The sequence below is a fragment of the Stegodyphus dumicola genome, chromosome 9 (genome assembly GCF_044657685.1).
Source record: "Stegodyphus dumicola isolate Sdum_Otavi_A_Nest chromosome 9, ASM4465768v1".
NCBI lineage: Eukaryota > Metazoa > Arthropoda > Arachnida > Araneae > Eresidae > Stegodyphus > Stegodyphus dumicola.
The window spans coordinates 95174150-95201859 of record NC_140776.1 but is presented as its reverse complement, the minus strand read 5'-3'; the positions used below and the strand labels follow the sequence as shown (position 1 = coordinate 95201859).

At 32.4% G+C, this 27710-nt stretch overlaps 1 protein-coding gene across 2 annotated transcripts in view; it reads left to right on the top strand.

Moving 5' to 3' along the window:
* The window catches only part of LOC118199540 (uncharacterized), a 148494-nt gene that overhangs the window by 98438 nt on the left and 22346 nt on the right, over positions 1 to 27710 (top strand). For both annotated transcript variants that reach the window (XM_085823781.1, XM_085823780.1), the window contains exons 8-9: positions 1703 to 1727; positions 12757 to 12872. In XM_085823781.1, the coding sequence (XP_085679907.1) occupies positions 1703 to 1727; positions 12757 to 12872 (141 nt within the window). The remainder of the gene's footprint in view (positions 1 to 1702; positions 1728 to 12756; positions 12873 to 27710) is intronic.

The window sequence follows — 27710 nt, the reverse complement described above, 5'->3', positions numbered from 1 at the left end:
GAGAAAAGTACACCTCCTGTCATACAGATTATCTACATGGTAAAGAATGTAATTATTGTATAATATGTGTGGTAAAAGAAAATACTCATATTATGCAGTGGGTAATAATATCATACCACATATGTTTTGAGATATTGTTCGGCAGTTTGAAACTTTGCACCTTTTATTCAAAGCTCCAAGAGTCTATAATGCTGAAGTGTTTCAGGTATGTATCACATCATTGAAACATTTTCATTTAATGCTATTAATCCGTGAAAAAGATAATGACGCTGTGATACAAGCAGTGCTTCAAAACAGCAGGTTTCATCAAGGGCATCGTGAGTACTTAAGTAACCTGATTCTTCACTAGATTATAAATGTAGGCAATTCTGTTGAGCCGTATTTACACCAATAATGAGCATTATAAGTTCACTGAAAACTCAAGACTCAAGACAAAAAATAATAATAATAATAATAAATAAAAGTGTTTCTGCCATTTTTTATCCAAATCATATTGAAATCTTTGCTTGCACTGTTGGTTTTTTGTTTTTAGAATGTTACATTCAGCTACAAAATGCTCAATATCTAGCATCTATAAGTGGCAGAAAGCAAGCAGAAAGGCTGCTTGATAAATCTGTTTTGTAAAGACAGCATTTTGTATCTTCTGTGACAGTATATCTTAGAAATGGCTGTGACATTTACAGTAATAAATGAGTAAAGAACCAAAAATGGCAAACATCTCATTATTGTTGTTGTTGTGAGGTTATGGAGCATCCAAAATTCTCAATTCTGAAACTTTTCTATGCATTGCAGATATCACATGGTAAGGATGATCACTTTCTCTCTCGTTGGCCATTTTATGAATGATTAGATAAAGATTTATGTGAATTATAGCCCTCACATAAAAATGTTATGGATGACCTGAGTGTGGAGAGTTGTTAATGTCAAAATTTCCATCTATCTGAAGTTATCAGATCATTTTTAGGCTGTCTCGAGCATTAGCACCATCCTGTTAAATAATGCAAATTTGTCAGCTGTCTTCTGCGCTAAGTATCCATGACAATAAAAAATATGTCAGAAATTGAGTTTATTGCTTTTTTGATATATCTTATCTCAGAACCTGTGAAATAAAAAGCCATTGCCCTTAAATACACCATTCAATATGATTTGAAATTGCAACATTTCTAACTATATTTTGAATTTTTGCAACTGCTATTGTGTTCTACCTACTGTTATCTACTATTGTTTGCTATCTACATTTTATTATTTGTGCAACATTACTATCTACATTTGTATTTGTTGTACTACTATCTAACTGCATTGGTATCATGCTAAAAGAAAAAAGTCCCTAAATAAAACAGCATAAATTTATACACCAGTCCAATACATGCTTTATGTTTATTATCATTGTCACCTAAAATTATTATTTAATTTAACTTTTTCTCTAAAGATATTTTGTATGTGTAGTTTAAAATCTAGCCCTTATCTACAGTAACATGAATCTATAGAATATCATATCTGGAGAACTATTAATTCAGAATGTTCTGTTTATATTAAATTTCATTGCTACAGTTTTAGATATAGTACTTTTTTAATGCATTCTGCTTTGGTCTTTTATTTTTAAACTAGCAGTTTATACATTTTATTATTCATGTTAGAGTTTATTTCTTGTTTTTCATTTATACTTAAAATATGACTAATATCTCTGCTTTTGTTTATTTAGGCGTGCTCAGACAGATAGTGGTGTGGTAAGTATTTTAATATATGACGATGATGTTATGAATGATGTGGATTGTGTGTTTTCATAGTTTAAATGCTTAATAATTTTTCAAGTTAAAATGTTTTATTGTGAAAAAACATAAAACATGATTTGTATTGATGAAGTAAATAATGATTTTAAATGCCAAGTAAATGATTTGAAAAATTAGCAGAAGACTACACAAAATGTTTGCAGGAAAAAATTTTTCTATGTATTTGTTACGATTTTAAAAAATTACTTTTTTTTTAACTTTCCTTTTTTATTCATAACGATTTTAAATGATAATTAATTTCATTATGATTTACTTTTTTGCTATTTCTCCTGTAACATCTGTCTTGTCATCTGGCAGGCTATATATTGCTATAAATATGTTATTATTATTATTTTTTCCCCCAAATCCTAAGTGTTACTGCTATTAGACAGTTGGCTCAGGAATATTCTAGAAGCTGATATTCGGACTAATATCATATATACTGGCAGTTATGATATATACTTACTCGTAACTGCCAGCTTTAGCAGTTACTTTAATTTGTGTGTCTTCATATGTGAAATGCATTACACACAGTGTATATTATTTTCATGCAGATGCAAAATATTTTCTAATTTTGGCAGTTTATTGTCAAATCTATATTATAGTTGGCAGGCATTTGGGGTAGCATTTCTTCTTTCTAAGACAAATTCACCTATCTGTAGGAAGAGGATAGAAACTTTAAAACATAATATTGCATTAAAAAAAAATCATGTTAGGGGATTTAAATTCTACTGTGTATCTCTTAGTTCAGCAACTAACCACATTTCTCTAATTTGAAGACTTATTTAATGTGGAAAGTTTGACTTCGAAATTTACAAGTTTTGTTGCATTTTTTTAAGAAATAAGAAATATTTTAAGTATTGAAATTAGTAACAAATTTCTGGTAGTGTAATTACTATTTTTGTTATAAAAAACAAGCAAATTTTGAAATGATAAAATATCTTCTTTTACACATAATTAATCTAAAATATTGCTAATATATGTAATAATTGTATTGTGTTTTTGATTGTGTTCGATAGACAGTAAACAAAATGGTGCTGTGTATCCCCGAAGTTCTATGATAATTCTATTTAAGACATGTGGCAGCATCTAAAATTGTACAAGTAGTGGTTCAGTGATAATTCTATATTAAAAAAAATTAGTTTAAAAATGAATTTATTTGAATATTACAATTCCATAATCTAATCTAACATCTCATTGGCAGCAACTCAAGCTGCGTCGCACAAATCGAAAAACAAGTCCTCAAGTTCAGAGTGTTGCCATTCAGAGGTAGAGACAAACTGGAACATCCCAGCACCTGTTGGACAGTTGTCCAACATCATTTGGGAATGGGCTGATATTGGAGACAGCTTGATGAAAGATTCTATCTGATGTCCATGACTCGTACAAGTCCATTCGGATCAGGAAAGGTCTCCTCAAGCTTGTGTCCACTTCATGGGAGTCTTGTTTTTATCCTTCAGCAAAACTAGTTGTCCTACTCTGGGGTTGGATTTTCGTTGATTTCATCTTTTACGGGTCTGCAAATGGTTGAGATATTCCACACTCCAACGATTCCAGAAATTTGCTGTAAGTTTTTGCATTGAGGTCTACCTAGAAGAGCAAAGAATCTACAGAATCATTTGGTTCTGGTATCGATAAAAGTGGAGCTAATGACCTGGAGTCAGTGGCTGAAGATTCATAGGATCGCCGAAATAAGTGACGGGCTGATAGAAACTTTAAAAATAAGTTTTAAAGTTTCTATCGAGTTCAAGCAAGATTCTATTTGTGTAATTAATGTATGACTGGTTGAACTTCCTGTACCGCCATTAGAGGCTTAACAGGGCTTTGTGGAGCTATTTAATTAAAGAAACATTGAGATCTAAAACAAGGCTTAAATCAGGCCCATTAAGCAGTAGAACTACCACTTTACTACTTGAAATAACTTAAAATAGAATAAACAACTAAAATATGAACTAAGTCTAGAAGCTAGTGAGTCTAGAAGCATAATAAGTCTAGAAGCTAGTGAGATTAACCAGCTGCACCAACAAAAGCACATTATTACATACTTTGTAAAATATAACACATGTTACTTGCATGCATAAAAATATGTTACTTACATATGCGAAGAAATAAAATAACAGAATATCATAAACATTCTAGTTTTCCTTTAAACAGACAGGGAAACTTTAAACACAATCAATATATAAATTCATTTCATTTACAGATACATATTTTTATGAAATTTGACAATTTCAATTTAGTCACTGTATTTTTACTTAGATGCTTTAGAGTATTAAATTTTGCAATATCTGGAATTAATCTTGGAACAATATTTTTCATAGAAGAGCATCTAAACAACAGGTGCTCGATATCGACATTACTCATGCCACATGGACAGGCACAATTTTTAATTGAAGACCTATTATAATAAAAGGGAAAGTGTCCATGATTAGTTAAAGTTTGGTTTAGATACTTGTCACTTAGGCATCTTTTCTCACTTATAATTGAGATTAAATTATAAGTGAATCTTCCTTTAGAATCTGAGTCATTCCACTTTGCTTGCCATACAGTCAAACTTTTTCTTTTCAACAAGGATTTCAAACTGTCAAAGGAAGTCTTTATATCAAAATCAATCATTTGATTTTCAGTGACAGCCTTTGCCAATCTATCTACTAATTCATTACTAGTGGTACCAATATGACTCGTCGTCTGAAAGAGTTTAATATCTCTGAAAGCGCTAAGAAAAATGAGCATGTCTTTTATCTGTTTAATTAGATCGTTATTTGGACAAACACCCGTAATTGAAACAATTGCACTTTCACAGTCACTATAGATTTCTACAGGATCTATTGCAGAATTAGAAATAAGCCAATACAAGGCCTCTCGCAGGGCCACTAACTCTGTCTGATAGACAGATGCGTTGTCAGAAAGTTTACATTTCCTTTGTAAGCTTTCTCAACTGAGAACACACAAAAGGCTGCCCCCACATGATAATTTAATTTAGATCCATCTGTAAAAATCGTGTAGCCTGTCATATTGGGAAGGCCTTTATGTCAATTCAACCGTTTCAACAAAGCTGGATGAATGTCTAAACCTTTTTCAAAGTCAAACTCTCTAGCTGAGAAGATCTCACTGAAACAATCGACAGTTTTATTACCAGCTTTTAATTTAAAGATAGCGTACAGTCAAAAGTCGTTAATTCGGACACCCATAATCCGGAATGATCTATAATCCGGACCTCAAAGCTAAAAACTTTCTGCTCATGCGCCGCGTTGACACATGCGCATAGACATTTACGCATGCGCGTAAGACCTTTACGACTGCGCATCTGCGTGTGCGCAAGTGCAGAATACGTTTTCGCATGCGCGTTTAATGTATAACGGACGGTATAAGCTAAAATTATGTAATTATCTATTGCAGTTAATGTTGATGATTGCGTTGTTCCTTAATCTTCGAACTGGATCTGGCATATTACTTTTTTCAGACTTTAAGAGCAATTTTATAAAAGTAAACTTGAACTTTCGATTATGTCAAATAGAATTTCCGATGCTGGAGCTCCCAAAGGATCTACAAAATGAAAGTATGTTTCGATGTCCATCAAACAAAAAGTGGAATTGCCACAAAAAATGGATAAAGACATGAAGAAGGTGACAGAGAGGTTAGTGAAAACGAAAAAATTTCGATTGACAAGTTAGTCGGTATTCTCGGCACAGCAATTACAGGACTTGAACAGTGGAACTTTGTAGCTGAACAAGAAATTATGTCTGTTTATAGAATTAAAGAGAAAGTATTATCACATAAAACGAAGCAACTTAAATTGAAAGAAATGTTTAATAAAGTGAACAAATAAATATTAAGCTTCTTTTTTTAAATTTTGATACCCTTTAGATCATAATTGTTCTTTATTTCATAAATTATGGTTTTATATTTTTAATTTTAGAATTTCTGCATGCCATTTTACGAGATTTAAACTGATGATCTATAATCCGGAAAAATCGATAATCCGGAATCGCCGAAGTCCCGACGAATCCGGATTAACGACTTTTGACTGTATTCTTTTTCCGCTAAAATATCGATCGGAGGACATCCAGCTAAAATCTGAAGAGCTACTGTGGAAACAGTTCTAAAACACTTAGTAATCCTCAATAAAGCGATTCTTTGAATTTGCAAAGTTTTGTTACGCATTCAGACCGTTCCAGTCCACCATGTGCCACATGCATACAAGATCTTTCTCTGAATAGCTCTTTTATATAAACTCTTAAGAACTCTACCTTGGAGATTTATTTTACTAAGTCTATTAAGAATATGGGTGCATTCGATCTTTATTTGATCTAGGTGAGGTATAAAAGTAAGCTTTTCATCGATCGTAATGCCCAAATATTTGATATTTGTAGAAACTGTAATTGATTGCCCATACAGTTTGCAGCTAGGATGTATTGATCCAGTATTAGTTTTGGCAATACCCCAAAGAAAGCTCTTCTTTGGATTAAATTTGAGTTTAACATGGAAAGACCATTTCTCCAATTCTTGAGTGGTGAAACTTAAAGCTTTATCAATAGTATGGTGACCATTTCCCGTGACCAATAAAACAAAATCGTCAGCATAAGCTTGTATACTAACATTTTGTGGTAAGGTTATGTTTAAAGCTATGTTAGCAATAATATTCCACAAAAGTTGACCAGATATTGAGCCTTGGGGGCAAGCCCTTTGATAATTTTTGTGTTGCCACTTATTACCATCATATAAGGAAACTTTTCTTTCATTCAGAAAATCACATATTAATAAGAAGATAGTTCTTGGACATTTCATATTTTTTAATTCCTTTAATAAAATTGACCACCAAACATTGTTGAAAGCGCTCTTTACATCGAAGGATAAAATTGCAGTATGTTTACCATTCCTTCTATTTCGAAGGATGTAAGAATTAAATTATCTATACCCTGGGTAGTACTTTTACCCGGCATAAAACCAAACTGATTTTTATTTAAAAAATTATTTGATAGTAAATAATATTGTAACCATTGTGTCATGAGTTTATCCAGCACCTTGCCCCAAGAAGGCAATAAGCAAATAGGGCGAAAAGAGGAAGGATCTTCTTTATCCTTTCTTTCTGTGTTGAACAAAACCAAATCAGCCTCTTTCCAACATTCAGGAAAAATCCCCCTCCGAAGACGTTCATTCAGAATAGCTACAAAGAACATTTTATTACATTCAAAGATTTCTAAAATAATATCCATTGTCAGGCCATCTTTACCAGGAGCTTTTCCTTTAATTAACTTTTGAAGAGTAAATTCCACTCCATCTAAAGTAAAATCATAATCATTTACGGTCTCTGGAGGTATCCTACAGTCTGATTTATATTGATAATGACATGCTAGATCACCATAAGTATTATCACAAGGAAAGTGATGTTGTAGGAGGTAATTTACTGTTTCGTCTATATTCTTAGTATAAGACCCATCTTGATATTTCAAAGAGGAAATTTGTAAAGCTGGTTTATATTTATTAACAACAATATAGTAAGGAATGCCAAAAGGTTGATGAATAATCAAAGTGTTACATAGTTGTTTGCAAGCACAATTTTTACTAATGTTGATTTCTCGTTTATATTCAGCTAATTTCTTCTTATATTTAATCTTTAACAAATTTTTCTCGATACGATTATAGCATCTCTGAAATTTTCTTTGATACAGCCGAGCTTCTTAAAACAACCAGTTTTTTGGACCACCAATACACCTGTTTACCCAGAGCGTTGTTCTGTTTAAATTTGTTCATCATCTTATTTTTCTTACAGATATCCACTATTGAGTTAGTAAGATCTTTAATATAAATATTTAAATCAGAAGTATTTTCTAAATTTTCTTTGGAAACTTGATTTATAAAGTTATACAGTTCTGCATGAAAATTTAGCTAATTCAGATCCCTAATATAGAAACATTCAAATTTCTTCTCTCTAAGTAAGTTGTTTAAAAGTCCAATCTCAATGTAGTGATGATTGCTATATGATATATCCATCGAAACAGACCAGTTCAAGATAAAAGAAGATCTTAAATGGTAAGGTCTGTCCAGCTTTCACCTCTGGCACCGGAAAACATAGGTGGGCTATCAGGACTATTAAGAACATTCAAATTGTTTGTCAAACAGAATTCAATTATAGCATCACCTTTTGGATCTATTGAGTGATCAAAAGGACCCCATAGGGGACTCTTGGCATTGAAATCTCTGCAAATAATTATTTCTGAGTCTTTGTGCGAATCAATAATACTATTAATGCAATATAAATAGTCATTCAAGGCATCATTAGGGGGGCAATACACTGAAACAAAAACTATGTTTCTGTTATCAATGATCATTTTAATAGCCACTATATTCTAGGAAGCATACAAAAGCATTGCTGGAGAGCTGTCAAACAGAACGATTGCTGCTCGTGGATAATTTTTGTCACAAAAAGTTCGAAATTTCATCGGGATTCCCCGAACTTTATCATCCACTACATAAGGTTCTTGGATCAAGGCTATATTATGGCCTCTTTCAATAGTTTTAATATATAATTGATTTACAGCAGCTTTGGCGTGATGTAAATTTATTTGAACCATTTTAAAGTATCCGTCACTTCTACTAGCCATAATTAGTACGACTGAATTAAAAGATCCAATTGTCATTTGTGGCAATGACAATTTTTATCTAAGCTAGAATGATCAACGCTAAGCTTCAATTTATACTTTTCATTTGCCTCTTTGCAATGAATACATTTTGGACTAGCTTTACATTCCCAATGTTTATGCCCAACTTCAACACATTTAGCACATATTTGCGGTTCTAGGCATTTTGTTTGAAAGTGCCCATACTTTGAACATCATTGAGTTACTTTCAAAAATTCTTTAATTCTAAGACGAGACCAACTTATATTAAGTTTTCCTGCTTTTATAAGTTCTCTATATTTCTTAGCATCTACACTGGCCACCCAATGTACTTTGTTATTTCTACCTTTTATCAAAAATTTTAAGTCAAAGCCACCATTTTTAAAGACCATATTTTGGTCTCTAATAATAATCTTAACATCATCTCGAGAAAGATCAGAATTTACATCATAAATAATAATTTTTGGGTCTTTCTTAACAGGACGTTGAATTACCGTATCGTTTCTAAGCAAATCATTTGTATTAACCTCTTTTTCCAAGGCTTCAATATCGGAGGCCTTGGAACATTCTATTAGAACACCTCCTTTATTAATTTTTCTTAGTCTTTTAACACCAGTGTGTAACTGGGTGGGATTAATTAAGTTTACAATTTTGTTTTCGACCTCCTCGGAAGTAATTCCTTCCTTTTTCGGATAGAGTAAAACTGGAAATTCTTCAGACCTATTTCTACTTGTAGATCTATCTCGTATTTTCTGTATTGTTTTCTGAGGAAAATGTTTTGGATGTACCACTGCTGCAAATGAAAGTGGATGAAAATTCGATAACATTTTTGTTTGCTCTTCAAGCCTTCCCTTAAGGATGGCATTATCAAAAGTTTGTGTAACCAATAAATCATAAATTTGATATGCCATAGAAATAATTTTTCCTTTTGAAATATTCGTGACTACTTGAGTCTAATACAGTTTCTAAAGAACTTAAAATTGCTCGTTCATCTGCTAATATAGCAGTAGACTCAACGGCTCTGTCTAAATTTCTTGACAAATTTGTAAAGACATTATCCAATCAGGACCCTTTTTTAAAATAGTAGAATAATGTAGAAATCAAACGTACTTACAGTTTGATGATCATTTCAGACCTTTTATATCATAGGAATAGTGATCCAAAAATCGAAGCCAAAGCATGACGACAAAAAACACACAAAAATGCAAACATCCATAAGTTCGTCAAATAGTCTCAGAAACATAAAGTGTGATATAATATCACAACCGAAACACAATTAGCTTCAAAATATCACAAAATAAAATGCTATAAAATAGTATTTATTGGAAAAAATAGCGTATTTTCAGGAGCCGAAGAAAGCACAAATCAATATGGGGCAAGCATGCACAAGTAATTCCGCCAGTTTGGTAATCAAAGTGACGAAGCATGCAATTAATGTATAAAGCTCATTGAAATTTAAAATTGTTGTTTCTGCAACCTTTATCAAAATTCTCTTCATCGATTTTGTGGTAACCTCCTATAACTTGCCAAAATGTGGGGAAGAAGTGAGAATAAAATTTCATATTATATCTTCTTCGGAACTAAAGCGTTGAATAGGATCCAATCTATAAATTCTAAGGTTGTTATCAAGAACATTTTTCTCTCCCTTGAAGTTCATAGCATTATCACTTTAAACAGTGGAGGGTTTGGACCATCTGGCAATAAACTTTCTAAGACATGCTAGAAATACTTCAACAGACAAATCCAGTACTATTTCTAAATGAATAACCTTTGTACTAAAGCAAATAAATACCACAATATATGATTTTAAAGTACTCATAGGTCTTTTCAAAGTGTGTTTGGTGATGATTGATCTTGTCTAGTCCTATTTTTTTGAATGGTCTAGCTGTTACTACTCTGTCTCTAAGTAAGTCTCCCATCATTTGGTGTATGGTTAGGTTTCTTGTTCGAAAGCAAGTCATGTATTTATTTGTAACACGTCTAAATCTCTCTTGTCCAAAAAGTATCCAGTATAATTGTCTAATAACAGAAAGTGTTGTTTGAATGTAACAAATGAAGAGTTTTTTTGCAATAATAATCTATGAGTAATTCAGTGAATTGGTTAAAAGGAGATTTATATATTTGTTCTGTTATTTTGGTAAAAGGGGTTGATGGTTCTGAAAGATTGGACTCAACCTCCCACCAACTCGTAAAAGTTAATCTCTGTCAAGAAATACATTTAAAGACGAAACCTTACTATTACTTGGAACTGATTGTTTCGACAGTGGGCTACTCATTTCAGATTGAAACTCAGAATGCTGTACACATTTGAAAAGCATCTTTGTTGCATTCTGCAGTTCAGAAGCACTCGAGCAACTTTTTTTTTTTTTTTCTTAATGGGGAATTGATTCTACTGTTGTTCACAAACCTTAAACACCACACAGTAGTTCTAATCAATTTACTAAATAATGAATACTTTTTAATGAATTTGTTCTCAGTGAAACTTTCACCTGTGACTTTTGAGTTCACCACAGCTCCCTTTCGATATTTAAATTTTTTATTATCTTTGAACTCTTTTACTGGTTTTGCAAGTTTAGGCCATGAATCGAAACTCTGTAATAATCACTTAGGTCCTTGCCACCGCGTATCACTATTTCGTAGTTCAGCTAACATTATTCCTTTCATGGAATTTGTCTTCATTCCTCTGATCAGCCTGTCCACTCGATTTTCATCTCCAAAACAATAATTCCAGGACTCAGGTGATGTTTTCTCTTATATTTCCATTGCTCAGTGTGGGATGAAGGGCTTTCATTTATTTAAATCCCCCTTTATCCAATGTAATATCTGGGAAGAATCTGACTAAAAGTGTGCATACATTCATCTGGAGCCTCTTTTGTATCAGTTATTTGATATTTGAGAGCTCTGATGAGCTCTCATCGGCTCTATTCCTGGAAGAGATAGCTTCTTCAGTGGAGCTACTCTGCTTTTGGAAATTACAAAACTACTTCTTATTTCACCATCCTTCATGATGTATCACAGATATACTACAGCTCTATATGCCTTCTGACTTGTGTCAGTGAAGCAATATATTTGAACATCTCTGAATTCAGATGTATTAGTCTTTCGGAAGTAATATCAAGGAATGTTTATATTCTGAATAGTTGACAGTTCATTAAACCATTTTCTCATTCTGTTTTCAAAGTCTGATTTCAACAAATCATCCCAATCTGCTCCAAGTTGCTAAATTTCCATTTTTGACCTAATAGTGAATGGACTTGTAAATATCAGTAGGATTGTAAAGCTTTCCAATGGCTTGGAGAACTTGTGTCTTTGTAATTAGTTTTGTTTTCTCTTGAGTTTGATTAGTTGGATTTTATGACTCTGTCTTCAAAAGATCTTTGTAATTTCACTTGTATAATACCTTCTGTTTGAGAATTTTCTGGATTTCATAATTTTCATGTTCGTCAAAAACTTCCTGCAAATCCGTATAATTTGTTTTCCATTTTTGCATGTTGAAACTAGCAGCTTTTAATATGTATGTAATAACTTCATATACAAGTTCAGCTTTGTTTTCTTCGTTCATCCCCACCTATTAAATTGTCCATGGATAAATATTCATTCAATAGTTCAACTGCTTTCTGATTTGTTTCTTTAAAAGTATTTATATAGTGTTTGATAGTAATGGCAAGCAAAAATGGGCTGAATGTAGCACCAAACAAAACGCAAATCATCCTAAGCACTTTCGTATTAGATTTTCCATCTTTATCTGTATGGTTATTTGCCCACAAAAATCTTACAGCATCCATAGCTTCAGGTCACACAGGAACTTAGAGAAAAGCTTGTTCAATGTCGACAGTAAATGCTATATTATGTATACGAAATTGCATTAATATCTCAAATGGCTCGATGCATCAAATACAACTCTTAAAAGTTTATCAGGTTGAATAATTGGCTGTTGAGGCATGTAATAAATTCTTCATATTTCTTCAGAATTTTGATTAATTTCCTCAGCTATACCCGTTTTTAAATGCTGTTCTATGACTGACTGATACTGCTGATGAAGTAGTGGATCATTTCTCAACTTTTTAATAGTTTATCAAGGTGAACTTCTGCATTTATGTAATTCGTTTTTAAATGAGGCAAATTTTCATTCCAAAGGAATTTAACCTCATATCGCTTTTCTTTCAATTTGATAGTTCTGTTAAAATTCTCTAAAATACCGTTATCCATTTTACTACTTTCCTTTCCTTGTTCAATTCCTAGTGCTTTTAACTCCCAAAGCTGCTGTAACTGTGTTGAGTTTGTTATGTGTTCTGATATTTTACTTATGTTTGAAATATGATTTTTTACTTGATGTTAAAATTTTAGCTAAATTCTTTTAATCATAGGATCTAGATAGTCTTAGCAGTAATGACAGTAATAAGAGCTGGACAAGGCAAAACTCTGGCAATGGCTACAGTCCTAACAAAAATTCTGGAAATGGCTCACCCCATTCGTCTCGCAGGTTGGTAAAATTCCATTCATCAGAAAGTTTATATGGAATAATACAAGCTATTTTTCCTGTTATTACTTCTACAGTTTTTCTTGTCAACTCCATGTGAATTACTATTTTGTATAAGAAAAAACTCCATTTAACTTAGATAACTTTTAATATATAGTATTTCAAGAAATTCTTATGCAAAAACCAAATGTCAAAATAATAGTGAAATTGCAAAAAAATTAAAAAGAAAATTTCCATTTTTGAAGAATATAAGTACTTACTGCTGTGTATTTTAGTTAATAAAATAATATGTATCCTTAATTTTTCAAAATTAAGGCCTTCTTTCCGTATAAATTAGTATCCTGAAAATTAATCAAAGGTGATTATTGTTTATCTATTAAAGAATTAGTAGACATATTATGTGTATAAAAAATAGTATAAGTCCTCTCAAGCTTGAAACTGTTTCCATTATCTTTCCTAATTTACTAGTCTTCAAGTGAAAAATAGTATGTTTTTTCCTGCTTTCATATTTCATTTTCAAATATGCAAAACAGTAATTCCAAAAATAAATCTGTAGATGCATCAGTTGTTTATGGATGTTAAAGAAACCGACGTTTTTCTTTAAAGTGGATTATCAACTCATCATTAGCCAAGTGACTGAAGTTAACCTTGTGATCATTCATTTAGTCCCCTTAGAAAATTCTTCTCAAAAACAAGTATCTTTGCATAGATATCCTTTCAGTGCTTTGTTCTAATTATTTAACTAAAATGTCCATAACGTGCTGTAAACAAACTTCCATAGGGCTATTTTTTAAGTAAGATTTACTATGTAATAAAAACTGAATAATTAAAACTTATATATACTTAATTTACATACAGTCCTCTGTTTTTCTATGTAATTATTTTATTGGTTTAAGAAATTATTATGATGAACAACAGGTTTTTGGATGCTTTCCTTTTAGTACTCTGCTGCCTATTAGCCAGTTAGGTAGCCAGTTATTTATGGTTGTTTTCATCTTTCCATCAATATCTTTATCTTCCTTGAAAAATCTCATCAATCTTTGCTGTTACTCCCTCTCAATGCAATGTCACCATATAAATATACACAGTGAATATCTGTGGCTTTAACTTTTCTTGCTGTTAAGAACCAGATGGCTGACTGTATTTGACAGTTTATGGGGCGTGCAATTTTCTCCAACATTTTAATTTGACTCTATAAAGCATACAGATCAATGCCATCAATGCAAGTGCCACTGGATTCTGTTTAAAGAATCCTGTGAGCCTTCAAATGCTGAAAGTGCATTCTCACACTTGCAAAATTTCAAATGATATTCCCAAATAGATTTTATTTAAAAAATAACGTATGCATTTTTCTTGTTGAAGAATTTTCTTGTGGATTTGAACTACATATCTTAAAAAGGGCATTTACAGGTTATTTTTAAGTTAATTTTTAGATAAATGAATTTTTGTTGTCACAGACATATAACTCATTTTACATTTTCATTTGCAAGCAATAAAGTCAAAAAAGTAAAGAGAATAAAGAGTAAAAAGAATGCTGAGTAATTCATACTCTTCACTTCATAAAATATAAAAGCCAGAATGTGTGGTGCTGTGTGCCAATATGCTATCTAATTAAGCATATATGTGCACCTGAACCTTTTGATTTTTTGGAGCATATGGCAGAAATTAATAACAGGTGAGTCCATCTTTCACTGTAATCACAACTGCCACTCTCTTGGGAAGACTTCCAGTTTTTAAAATGTTTAAACTCGAATATTATGTCACTCCTTGCGCAAGAATACCAGCTAGTTCTTATGCAGGTGTGAATCACTCAGGTCAGGTTTGCAGTCAACATACCATTTCTTCCTTTTGGTGCTTTAAAGATGCGCATCAGTGGTATGAAGATTCAGTGGTAATTCAAGTTTCTCGAATATGGTGGTTTAGCAAAACATAATATATAAATAAATCAAATATAAATAAATCAAAATCAATAATCACCAATCAATAAAATATAAATTGATTTAATTAAATATAATAATATCTCAATCTCAGAATCTCACATCACACCTTCCATCGAATCTCAGAACACACTCAGTGTTGCTCTCAGCACCCTCTAGCGTTAGGCGGGTCTTACCATTCTCCCCGATTAAACTCCCATGGAGTTTACATTTCATTTTCCAGATATTCAAATAAATTTAAAGTCACTAAAATTACACTAAACTAAATATTGGTAAACTATTAAATATAAAATAAAAAGTTTTTCAAGTTCTCATTCAGTCTTTAAATGGTAATGAAATAAGTTTGTTGATGGCTCCTCGAAGAACTCCTGTAGACGTCTAAACTACTGTGACCAGACCATCGGCACCAGGATACACTTGCTGGATGCGACCCAATGGCCAATGCAAAGGATTGGAGTTGGAGTCTTTTAGCAGTACTAGATGACCAATCTGCATGTTTGGCTGCGAACTGCTCCATTTGGCACGATTCTGTAGTTGATTTAGATACTCGGAATGCCACCGCTTCCAAAATTTAGCTTGGAGTCTCTGAACTAGTTCCCACCTGGAATGAAAAGAAAGAGAATCGGAAGCAGTATGGGGTTCAGGAAAGGATGACGTAACATTTCCTGTTAAAAAAATGTCCCGGAGTTAAAGGCTGTAAGTCATTTGGTTCGGAAGAAAGCAGTGATAATGGGCGGAAATTCAGAACTACTTCTATCTGAGTAACTAAAGTAGTTAACTCTTCAAAATTCATGATAGCTGATTTTGCTACCCTTAACAAAATAAGTTTCACTGATTTTATGTTTGCTTCTCACGGTCCGCCAAAGTGTGGAGAAGCTGGTGGGATAAATTTCCATTGGATGCCTTCTTTTGCACTAAATCATTGAATTGGGTTAGATTTGCGAATTTCATTATATGCGTTAATAATATTTCTCGCACCTTTGAAATTCGTGGCGTTGTCGCTCGAGATGACAGCTGGCTTGGATCTTCTGGCAATAAATCATCATAAACAGGCTAGAAAAGCTTCTGCTGTTAAATCAGAAACGACTTCTAAATGCACTGCTTTAGTGCAAAAACTGATAAATAATGCAATATAAGACTTTAAAGTCACCTTTGACCTTTTCAAATTAGTTTTCATGATTATTGGTTCTGCGAAATCTAATCCGACCTTTTCGAAAGGTCTAGAAGGCTCGAAACTGTCCCACAACCCTCGAAACTGTCCCTGTCATCTGATTACCATCATCTGGCTTACCGTTTGATTCTTCGTTCTGAAGCAAGTTATGCACTTGTATATTACTTTCTAACTCGATCTTGACCTGACGGTATCAAATATGACTGTCTAATTAAAGATAATATAGTCTGTATACCAGAATGCAAGGATTTTTTATTGTAATATTCAATAACTAAATTAGTGAAATGATGAGCCTTTGACAAGAGTATGTGATGTTTCTGAAATTCAGAAAACTTAGAATACTCCAGTCTTTCTCCTACTCTCAGTACCTCATTTTTATCAAGAAATACGTTCAGAGATGGTATTTTACTATTTTTTGGAATAGATTGTCCGTTTTTTGAGCACTCTATTTCCCTTCGAAATTCAGTTGACTGCACGAGTTTTACTAAAACTTCAGTAGCATGTCTTAATTCAGAAGCACACATGAAGTCTGTTCTTAAATCTGGGTTCACTTTACAGTTATTAATAAATCTCAAACATAAAGCAGTTATCCTAATTAATTTACTGAATGAGGAGTATCTTGTAATCAAATCGTTTTCATTTTGGCTATTTTCAACAGTTGCATTTACAACAACTGACTTCTTAAACTCTAACTTATCGACATCTACTTCGCTTTCTTCCATTGATTCTAAGGAGGATGGCCATGCTGTATTGTCAACCAACAGGGTTCTTGTCACCAGAGGTTATTCGTCTTAAGCTCTAGGATAAACCCCTAGAAATCAAATCGGCGGGATTATTCTTTCCTATAGAATGATGCCATTCCATTGGGTTGCTGTATTTTTCTATTTCTTTTATTCTATTCTTCACAAACACCTTACGTCTATTTGGATCACCTTTGATCCAGTAATAAGCTATTGAGGAATCTGTCCAAAAATATCTAGTAACTGGAAAACTTAGCACAGTTACGATTTTATTGCTCAATCTTGAAGACAAAAGTGCACCCATGAGTTCCAATCTAGGAATCAAAAGGGTTTTTAATGGTACCCTGCCCTTTGATGCTACAAATCTAGAAGTGATATTTCCACCCTTTAATTCTATGCGTAAGTACGCAACTGTACTTACCATAAGCTTTCTTAGATGCATCTGAAAAACAGTGTAATTGAATAGTGATTGCATGACTGGCAAAGAATTTTGAAAATAATATCAGGGAATAATTATTTCCTTTACATCTTGGATCTCATCACACCACTTATTCCAAGCAATTTCTAACTGTTTGGGCAATTTTTCATCCCAGTCTAATCCTAAACACCAAATTTCTTGCATCAAGTACTTAGCTTTAATAGTATATGGTCCTATAAAAACCTACTGGATCGAAAAGTTGACCTATCGCTTGTAGTAAGTGTTTTTTTGTGTTAGTTCCTTTTAAAAGAAGTGTTTCCAGATTTCTGGTATCAAAATAAAACGTGCCAGTTTGTTCATCCCAACCAATTCCTAATACTTTTGAAGCTATCAGCTTTGTATCTAGAGACTCTTCACCATGATCACCTACATTGAAGTTTAAATTCTTTAATTTTTTACTTAGCTCAGGAGAATTGGTTCTCCACTTTCGAAGGTCCATGTTTATCTCTTTTAGAATCTCTACACCTTTTTTACAAGTCTTTAGAGCCTGCTGAACAGTGACTCGCCCACAAATAAAATCATCGACATACAATGATTCATTAATATCTTTAGAAGTTAGAGGAAATATATCTACGTACCTTTAGTGATGTTTGATTGTGGCCGCAAGGAGGAACGGCTAGATCTCACCCCAAATAACACCCTTGTCATCCGAAAAATTTCTAATTTCTTGTTTTCATCATCAGTTCCTGGATCTTCTTCCCAGAAGAATCTGGTGTAGTTTCGTTCACTTTCATCTATTTCAATCTGGAGAAAGGCCATTTTAATATCTGCAACAAATGCTATTGGATTCGTTCTAAATCTGATCAAAAGAAGGAATAGGTTAGGCATAAAATTAAGTCCCATGTATAAGCAATCGTTCAAAGATAATTGACCTTTTGCATATGCCAAAGCATCAAATACAATGCGTAATTTGCTTGTAGTCTTATCTGTATGTATTACAGCTCGATGAGGTAGATAAAATGAATTTTATTCTCCGAAAGATAGTTCTTTAAAATAATGTTATATTCACAAAATAAGGAAGGATCATTTTTAAAAGATGATTTCAATTTCAAAAATCTTTTCACTGCTATCTGCTCGTTATTTTCTAATAATGTCTTCATATTTGATTTCCAGGGCAATTTCACTTTGTATCGCTTATTTTGATATGTAATTCCAGATTCAAATTCACTCATTATTTCTCTCTCAGTAGGTTCTATGTCAGCTACTTCTGCCTCTATACCCAAATTCTTTAAATCCCAAAATTCCTTAAGTTGATCGGAAATATTGGATTCGTTTACCATAACACTCATTGCAAATGTGTCATTTAAGATCGTGTTTCGGCCTTGCAAACACCACCCAAATATTGTTTCAACTGCAACGAGGGTTTTGCTTAGGCGTGTAATTCAACCAGTGACAATAACATAATAGTAATCTGCACCTATTAGTATTGATATTTCTTTATTGTTAAATTCATAACAGTCCGCAAGTTTTACATTTTTTTAAGCGTCTAAATTGTTTCTCAATATTTTTATGCGGAGTCGGTAAATGTGTGTCCGAAATATGTTCTCTCTCCAGTGCTTCAATTTCTATGCATAAATTTGGATCACCTCTATTCCTTAATTTAAGTTCAACTACATTAAATGATTTTGTTTCCATTTCCTTAGCACCAAATGTGCAAATGGAAAGGCTTTCCTTTCTAACAACTGGAAAGTTAAACCTTTTGGAAATAATTGACAAAACGAAGAAGCGGTGTGAACCATTATCCAGGAAAATTCTAACAATTTCCTGCTCTTTCCATTATCAATTAAGGCTGAAAATGTTTGTAACATAGTATTCTTTTTTGCCGATGCGATATTTGCCGATATGACATTATCGGTTTCTCCTTTTGGAGATATAATGTGTGGATTATTTTGATTTGAAAACAAATTGAGACATGGTGAGGTTTATTGCAGATAGGACACAGTTCCTTTTTCAAACATTCTTTCACTCGATGGTTAGGGGTCAAACAACGGAAACATAGACCTCGTTGCTTCAATATATCTCTCCGTTCATTTGCATTAAATGTAGAGCATGATTCTAATTTATGACCTTTGCTACAAAATAACACATTACATGCGTGTGTGGCGAGGGGAAAAAATTCTGCCTCTTATGCGGAGGTCTTGAAGAGTTATGTCTAACGGAAGTAGAATTTTTATTTTTTATTTTCTCTTGCGGGGAAAATAAGTGCATTCGCTGATTCAACAATTTATAATTGTTTATTGGAAAGGATCTCTCGCAGCTTTGAATTTCTTTATTAATGAATTGCAAAAGAGTTTTTGAGTCAAATTCTTTGTCACCGTGAATGCGATTAAATTCTAAAACGAATTCTGAAGGAATTAATTCATTAAAATTGGTATCAATAGATTTGCATATAATTCACCTGTAATTCCTAAAGAATCTAAGCTTCTGATCTGCGTTTCCACGTTATCATATAAATTTCGTAAACTTATAACATCGTTAGGATTTTTAACCGGAGTTAAATTCAGCAAAACACTCAAAGGAGTGTTAATCAAAATGTTTTTATTTACGAACCTTTCTTTCAATAAATCAAGTGCTTTATCATAATTTTCATCACTTAAAGCAAATAAATCCACTAATACATGCTGCCCCGGTACAACCGAGATAGGATTTCAAATAATTAATTTTATCAACTTTGCTTAATTTAGGATTATTATGAATAGAGCTTTCAAATAAATTGTAGAAGTCTAGCCAACCAGAATAATTACCGTAATATTTACTAATATGTAATTTAGGCAATTTTATATTTATATTTTCAGATTCATTATTAATTAACTGAATGTTTTGTGAAACTGTATCAACTTGGATAGAATCAGAATTCATTATCTTTATTTTAACCGGATTATTTTGGAATGAAGTTTCGATTTCCAAAAAATTATTTTTTTCTTTGATTTCTTCTGAAGCTTCTATATCTTCAAATATTGTCTCGATGCTCAAAAGATTTTCAATTTCATCATTTAAAAAATTTAAATCAGTTTCTTTTCCGATTAATTGTTCCAGAAATGCTACTAACTGATCAACTGTTTCGTTTTCGTTGTTAATAGCAACTTCTATTTTGTTAATTAATTTCGTAAACATCGAATGCACGGAAGTGCGTTTCTTCTTCAATTTTGACAGATTTTCAGCCATATTTTAATTTCTATCCAGGTATAATTCAGTTTCAATAATTCTATAAAGATTCTCTTACCTGGTTTTCGGCGTAGATGCACCAAATGCACATCGGTGGTTTAAGATTCAGTGGTAATCCAAGTTTCTCGAATATGGTGTTTCAGCAAAACAAAATATCACATCAGATATGAATAAATCAAAATCAATAATCACCAATCAATAAAATATAAATTGATTTAATTAAATATAATAATATCTCAATCTCACATCACACCTTCCATCGAATCTCAGAACACACTAAATGGTAATTTGCTTAGTTCAAAGTTTCTTAAAGGTATACAATATGTTAAACCCATGTAACAAAAGGTTAAGTTAGATTTTGACCCTTATTTCATTTAACAATATTGCATACAGTGCCATTTCCTCCCTGGTGGTGAGGTTTCGAACTTTCTTTTTTCGCGGAAAATAAATTTCCATGACCTCCTTTACTCGGTTACCAAGTTTGATAACATTTAATCCTGTAGTTTTCCTTTTATGACCGTTTCAAAGTGAAACTCTAATTATAACCACCCTGTATATTATTAAATTTTAATTTGAAATTATGCGTTACATGTATACCATGTGTAAGATTTTCGCTATGACCATTTCAAAGTGGAACTTTAATTATAACCACCCTGCATATTATTAAATTTTAATTTGAAATTATGCGTTATATGTATACCATGCGTAAGATTTTCGCTTTTATAGAAAAAATAAAGAATCGACGCAAGTATACTTAAGATAATGGACCAAAACTGAAAAAATTTCCCCTTCCTCCGAAAATAAAATATTGAAAATTTGACCTTGAATTTATTGGATTATCAAAATATTCAATCTGACTTATCTTCTAAATCCTAGTTCTATCAAAGTCAAAGGTTTAATATATATTCACTGTATGTTAATAAAGTAATCAGAGTGTAATAAAAATAGATTATAGAATTTACGCTGATGCAACTTTTTGTCTGACTGCACAACATGTAATGGAAGAGAAGGTTTGTAGAGATCTGTTTTTCACATGCCTCTAAAAGTAGATGTCATACTCCTTTTGTTTCTTCCATGTCAAAAAATTTTCCTTTGAGAGGCAACTTTAGTTTTTGCAGAAGAAAAAAAAATCACAAGAACACAAATTTGGAGAACATGCTGGATGATTGATTACAAATACCTATTTTCGGAACAGAAGTGGTTCTCCGAATGGTTATTGAATAATGAAAAAATGCATTATCATGCAATACAAAACATTTGGAATATGTTTTCTGACTGAATAATGTAGGATTAAAAGTCATCTGCTTAATTCTTAGCCATTTACAAGTCAACTACTTGGGCATTTGCAGAATCACTTTTCTACCTGAGCTTGTAAGACAAACGTAATATCACTGAATTTAAACACTTCTTTAATCTTCTGAAAACATTCCTGCTTTAGCACATATTCCAAGAATATTAATTCCTGAATCTTCAAATAATTCGACTGAGGGATCATGGAATGTTCCCTTTATGATACGATATGATGCTCTATGAAGTAATTTAAATTTATACAACCATATAGTTGAAAAGCAGTCGCTCTTCAATTTAAACTGCAACGATATGGTTTTTGTCTTTTCCGTTAGTACTAACTCAGTTGCTGCTATTTTCTGGTGTGCATATCCAAGTGTTTTCTCTTTGAACATCCAACTTCCGTGAAGTAGATTGATTCCCTTTAAATTTATGCTTTTTTCCTCCTAATTTTCTTCTTTACTTCTACATTTGTTTTCAGTGCTAACACAAGAAAATTAAGATATTTCGATTGTTACACTTCCATAAATTTTGCATTCTTGTCAAATTTTTTAAAATATTAGTTGCATTCAATGCATTTCAGCTGAAGATAGCTTTTCATTTTCTTGACATTTTAACTATAAATAAAACTTTAAAGCAAAGTCCAAAGGATAAATATTTGAATTAAAAGATTTTTTTTAATGAGAAAGAAATAAACCACTCCAACAGCGCTTATCCTGTACCACGGAGTGACCCGATTTTTATATCCAAGTGCAAACAATTTAAATTGTATTATTTAGAATTTTTAAGCCTAATAATTTCTACATTGAAGGACATGTTTTTTATATAATCTACAACATGAGAAAAAATTATTACTTAAAACATTCTTTAAGAGGATTTATGTAAAAATTTATATTTATATATATATATATTTTTAAGCTGGGACATGACCCAAATTTTCTACGTCCTTGTTTGCTTAAAAACATTGTGAAAATAAGCATCAAACGAACTTTCTCAGTTTTAGACACTTCAATTTAAATGCAAAGTACAGTAGCAGATGATAACACGGCGAAGGTAAAAATTTACTCTTACAAATATTTAAGAAAAAAGGAAAAGAGAGAAAGAAATTTTAATAAATTAAAAATTTGAATAATATCATCTATAATTTAAAAAAATAGCTTTTCAAATAGTATTAATAAATATTTATTACGCATCACTGAGGGAAAGAATTTCGTATAATTAATTCTCCATAAAATTTCATTTGAAATTTAAGATTAAAAATAGCTGTGGCAATTCACTGTAACAAAAATCCATAAACCACATTTGGCGTTTATTATTGCTCAAAAAAAAAAAAAAAAAAAAAAAAGATGCCAAATTTCAATATACGAAAATATGTAAATTTGTGTTTATCTTAGAGAATTTTGAATAAAAAACTCTAATTTTGTGCAGGTATGCTTAGAACTACACCTACTTTAAGATGATGGTTAACATTTTATAGGTTATAATTCAAAATTATTTTCAAAAAATTTATAAAAATTATTTAAAAATAGAAATTATAAAAATAAAACACAAAAAATGGCTGAATTTTATTTGGAATGAACCTAAGTTTCAAAATGTGAAAGGAAGAATAAAAAAAAAAGAGATATTAATAAATATATGCCAAATTCAATTAACATTGAAGAGCTAAAATTTTGAGAGCTAATTTTTTTAAAAACTGCTCATACAATTTTTACAAAACTTGGCAGTCTGGCATAATTTGAGTCGTAGAATCGAAATATGTAAAAAAAGTGGTATGTTATTTCAGAAAAAGTCCGATTTTGTGTCAAAATACCTATGTTAGAATTGTGCTATATATAAATCTAATATATATCCTAAGTTGCGCTTTCGAGACATGAAAAACGCAATTTGAATTTTGTCAATCGGCCCAGTAGAATGGGAAATATAGAACTGTCTCTTGCCCCCGCACTGTACATAGTTGAGCAGGACACATCTGAGAGTTCCAAACTCTCAAGAACCGAGTTGTATTAATGATGATTTCTGTACACAGGGTTGTCAAATTGTCAAAAATGAAACTGGCCTGGAAGAATGATTAGAATCCTGATACAGAATGTACCCTTGTTCATGAATAGAAAAATTTCCTTTTACAGAAAATGCTTGAAATGGCCACTGGTGACGTCTATGTAATCGAGTGCTGTCACATGTATGTGCACGCTCTGCCCCAAGTTCTTTAGAGTGTCGTTGCATTTGAGTAAATGAGAGGTGCAGCCATATTTAGTGACCAGTTGAATGCAAAACAGAATGGTGCTCACGATAAAACACCACATGTTCGTTGTCAAATGTTATGCAAAGCACAATTTGTGGAAAACTTGTGTGAAACTTTTTGCGCAAGAGTGAGAGTGGATGTGTGTTGACAAAACATACATCAAAACACACTCAAACAAAGAGGAAAGTCTTCAGTGCAAGACTTTGTAGAAAAATGATGTGAAGCTGGCTCTGTAGTAAATAAAAAACAGTAACTATCTGAAAAGAGTTCAGACACCAGAAAACATTGAACAAGTGAAGGAAAGCCTGGAACAAATTCCTATAACATTGCAATGCTTTTTATCTGTGCAAGTAGGGATTAAAAGATCATTGTATTGAAACATTATCAAAAGAGACCTGCAACTGTATCTTTACAAATTTACAGTTTTGCATGAGTTAAAGCCTCTAGACAGATTTGCGCATGCTGAGTTGTGTCAGTGGTTTCCGAGTGAAACAAAATTGGGCTCTTTGGATCCTCAGTGTTTCATTTCTTCAGATAAGGTTTGGTCAGCCTGTAAAGGTTTGTGAACTCGTATAATATACACTATTGTGCATCAGAAAATCCTCTTCAGTATTTTGAAGAACTGTTGTGTAAATCTCAAACTTGGTATTTGGTGTGCAATGTTTGAATCCTGCATCATAACATGATTCTTTCAAACTGTTAATGCTGACCAGTATATCCAGAATCACTTTAATCCGTTTGTCAGAAAATGAATTGACTATATGGAAATTTTTAGCAAAACGGAGCAACAGCACACACTGCCATGATCACATGAACCACAAGAGTGTATGAAGTATTTGATGAGAAGAGGACAATCAGCAGAGATAGTGCAATCTCCTAGCCTCCTTAATTACCTGATCTCTCCCCTTATGATACCTGTGGAGCTAGTTCAAATAATCATCAGGTGTTATCAAATAATCCTCAGACCCTGGAAGAGTTACAGCAGAATGTTGAAGATGCTAATGCTGCTATTTCTCAGAAAGAGTTGCTACACATCTCTCACAATTTGATAAATTGAGCATAGCACTGCATCGACATTATTGCTGGCCATTTCCAGTAATGTCTGCTGTGGGAAGTTGTCCTGTTCATCAGAAAGAGTCAGTTCTACATAAATCTAATAAATATTTTGCAGTCTGGTTTTATTTTGCTCACTCTGTATAACTTTGCTTCTTTTGATGTTTAATAGTTCACATTGTCTACAAATTTAACATTTTATAGCTTCTCAACAATGCGGTGAGCTTTCCTTCTTATTTTACTTTGCAATGTCATTGGTCTAATCCATTTTGTACTAGAGCTTTCTGGATACTGTTGATCGTGTAATGTAGAATCTTTAATTTTTAAGAGCAGTGGTGATGCATTTCAAGCCATCAAGTTATAGCTTAACTAATGGCCAAGTAATTAAGTCTGCTGAACACTGGAAGTTCAACCTGGATTTGATCCCAGGTGAACAAGCTGGTAACATAGTTGATTTTTTTTTTTTCCCATGTGTAACATGATTCCCAGGCAGTTTCCCCACAGAATGTCTTCCGTGAAGGCATCTCTTAGGCAGATAGTCCTCATTACTTTGTCGTATTCAAATAACCTATCTTAACCAAAACAGTTTTTGACTGGTGTATATCTGACAAGTTTTTAGGCCATAACATTAAATAAAAATCACTATTGTTTTCCTTGAACACTTTTTGATAATCCTGCAGTATAGCATGGTGCATTGTTCTGTTGATAGCTGCTAAAACAGCACGAATGATTGAAATTCATTTTCAGTAATTTTCAGGTACTTGAACACTGACAAAGATTATTCTGCTTGGAAAAGGAGGCCTTTAAGTTTCCCATGAAAATATCACTCTACCTTCACTGGCCTGTATTTACATAGTAATACATCTAAGTGATATAGCCCTCAGTTGTAACTGACATACATGCATTCATCCATCTACAACTTGTATTAGAAATATAAATCCATTGGTATAGCCAACTTTTACCCAATCATTCACAGTTCAACTTCCATTACCTTGTGCTCATTTTATATGCTGTCATTCATGAAGTGCAGTTAGCATTGGAAATGGTTGTGTGACCTGTTGCACAGAAAGGTTTAATAAACTGTGTGCTATAAAATATTTCCTTGTCATTGATATTGTTATGAATTTTGTATGTATGTAACTTTAGTAAAATTGTGATATTTTTTTTGTATAATGCAGCGTGAAATGCTGGAAAGAGACAAAGCTCTGTCAGAAGAATAAGATGGCTGGTGCAAGTCTATTTAACATTGACTAAATTGTTAGCTTAACCACACAAAACAGAAAACTTACTGAAAAGCATTTCTCAATTAAAATGTTCACAATTAAGCAAAAAAACAATGAATTAAAAAAATTAACTGCCAACTAAAAAAAAAAAAAAAATTAATGCAAAAGAGCTAACAGTCTAAACGTGAGAAATCTCTTAAGAATGGATACCTGCAAATTAATAGTTCATAGTTTATTTTGGAGCTCTGAGATATCTCCATATGAGCTTTAGGTGTGCTTTGCAAGGCATTGTGTTTAACGTTCTTAGGAGTTTAAAGTGTAACTACTGATTGTGCTGTGTTATACTGAGAAGAGTTGTGTATTTTATAGTATTATTAGTTAGTATTTTGTAGTGTAATTAGTATTAGTTAGTATTTTGTAGTGTTATTAGTATTAGTAGTACTTTTGTAGAAAATTTTAGAGCTGTAAAATGTTTCTTGGGTAAAATAAATTGATCAAACCGTCATCTGTTCTATGGGCATTCAATCCATTATGAACCCATAAGCACACAACAATTTTTGGTATCAGAAGTGGGACTGAATACCAGTGACAAGAACAATTAAGACAGCTGGTGGCAGCCTTTGCTACCTTCAAAGAACAAATGAAAACAGGACAAAAATCTGTTAAAGAAGAGATGGATGTGAGCCAAGAAAGATCCAAGGGGCAGTCAAGTCCATTAAAGCAGAGATGAAAGCAGGTCAAGGAAGGTGGAAGAGGCCATCAAGTCAATTCAAGAAAAGATTAAATCAGGTCAAGCGGAAATGAAAAGAGAAATTACTGTCATAATAGGAAACAAATTGGAAGCTATGGAATGCAGAATAAATAGGGTTGAAAACAAAATTGGAGAAACTGAAGAAAAAGTTTTTGCTGCTGAACAGCAAATTGAAGAAGGAGTTTCTTCTGCCAAACAACAAATTTGAGAAACAGTTTCTGCTGTTGAACAACAATTGAAAATGAGCAATATAGTTTTAAAATTTTCATTAAAGCTAAGATATGTAATTAAAAAGACTAAAAATTGAATACAATCTGTAACTTAAAGAACCAATAGACGGTAAATTTATGATAACGTCAGAGGTCATGTGAGCCTGCATAGCTATGATATCGCAAAAATCACGTGATCTCTGACATCATTTGCAATGTTTTGCAACTTTTTTAGTCTTCTTTTGCTACTTTAGTTGAACATTTTCTGGCAACACTGACATGACAGTCTATGCTTGCTTTTAACAGCAATGAGCTGTGGATGAGTGCTTTCCATTTGCTGATTATTTGCATCACTTTTGATATATATATATATATAGCAGAAGTACATTAGCAGTCAATGAACTATTTTATTTCAGTTATTTGTCTTTTGAAACCCCATTCTGTCACAATTATCTTTTATGATGCATTGTGAAATTGACAGCATTTGTGTAATGACGGGTATAGAAAACCAGTTCTTGGGGGATGACATATAAGCTGTTCTGTGATACTGGCATACGTGATTGTTCATTTTACTGGCAAGCTGAG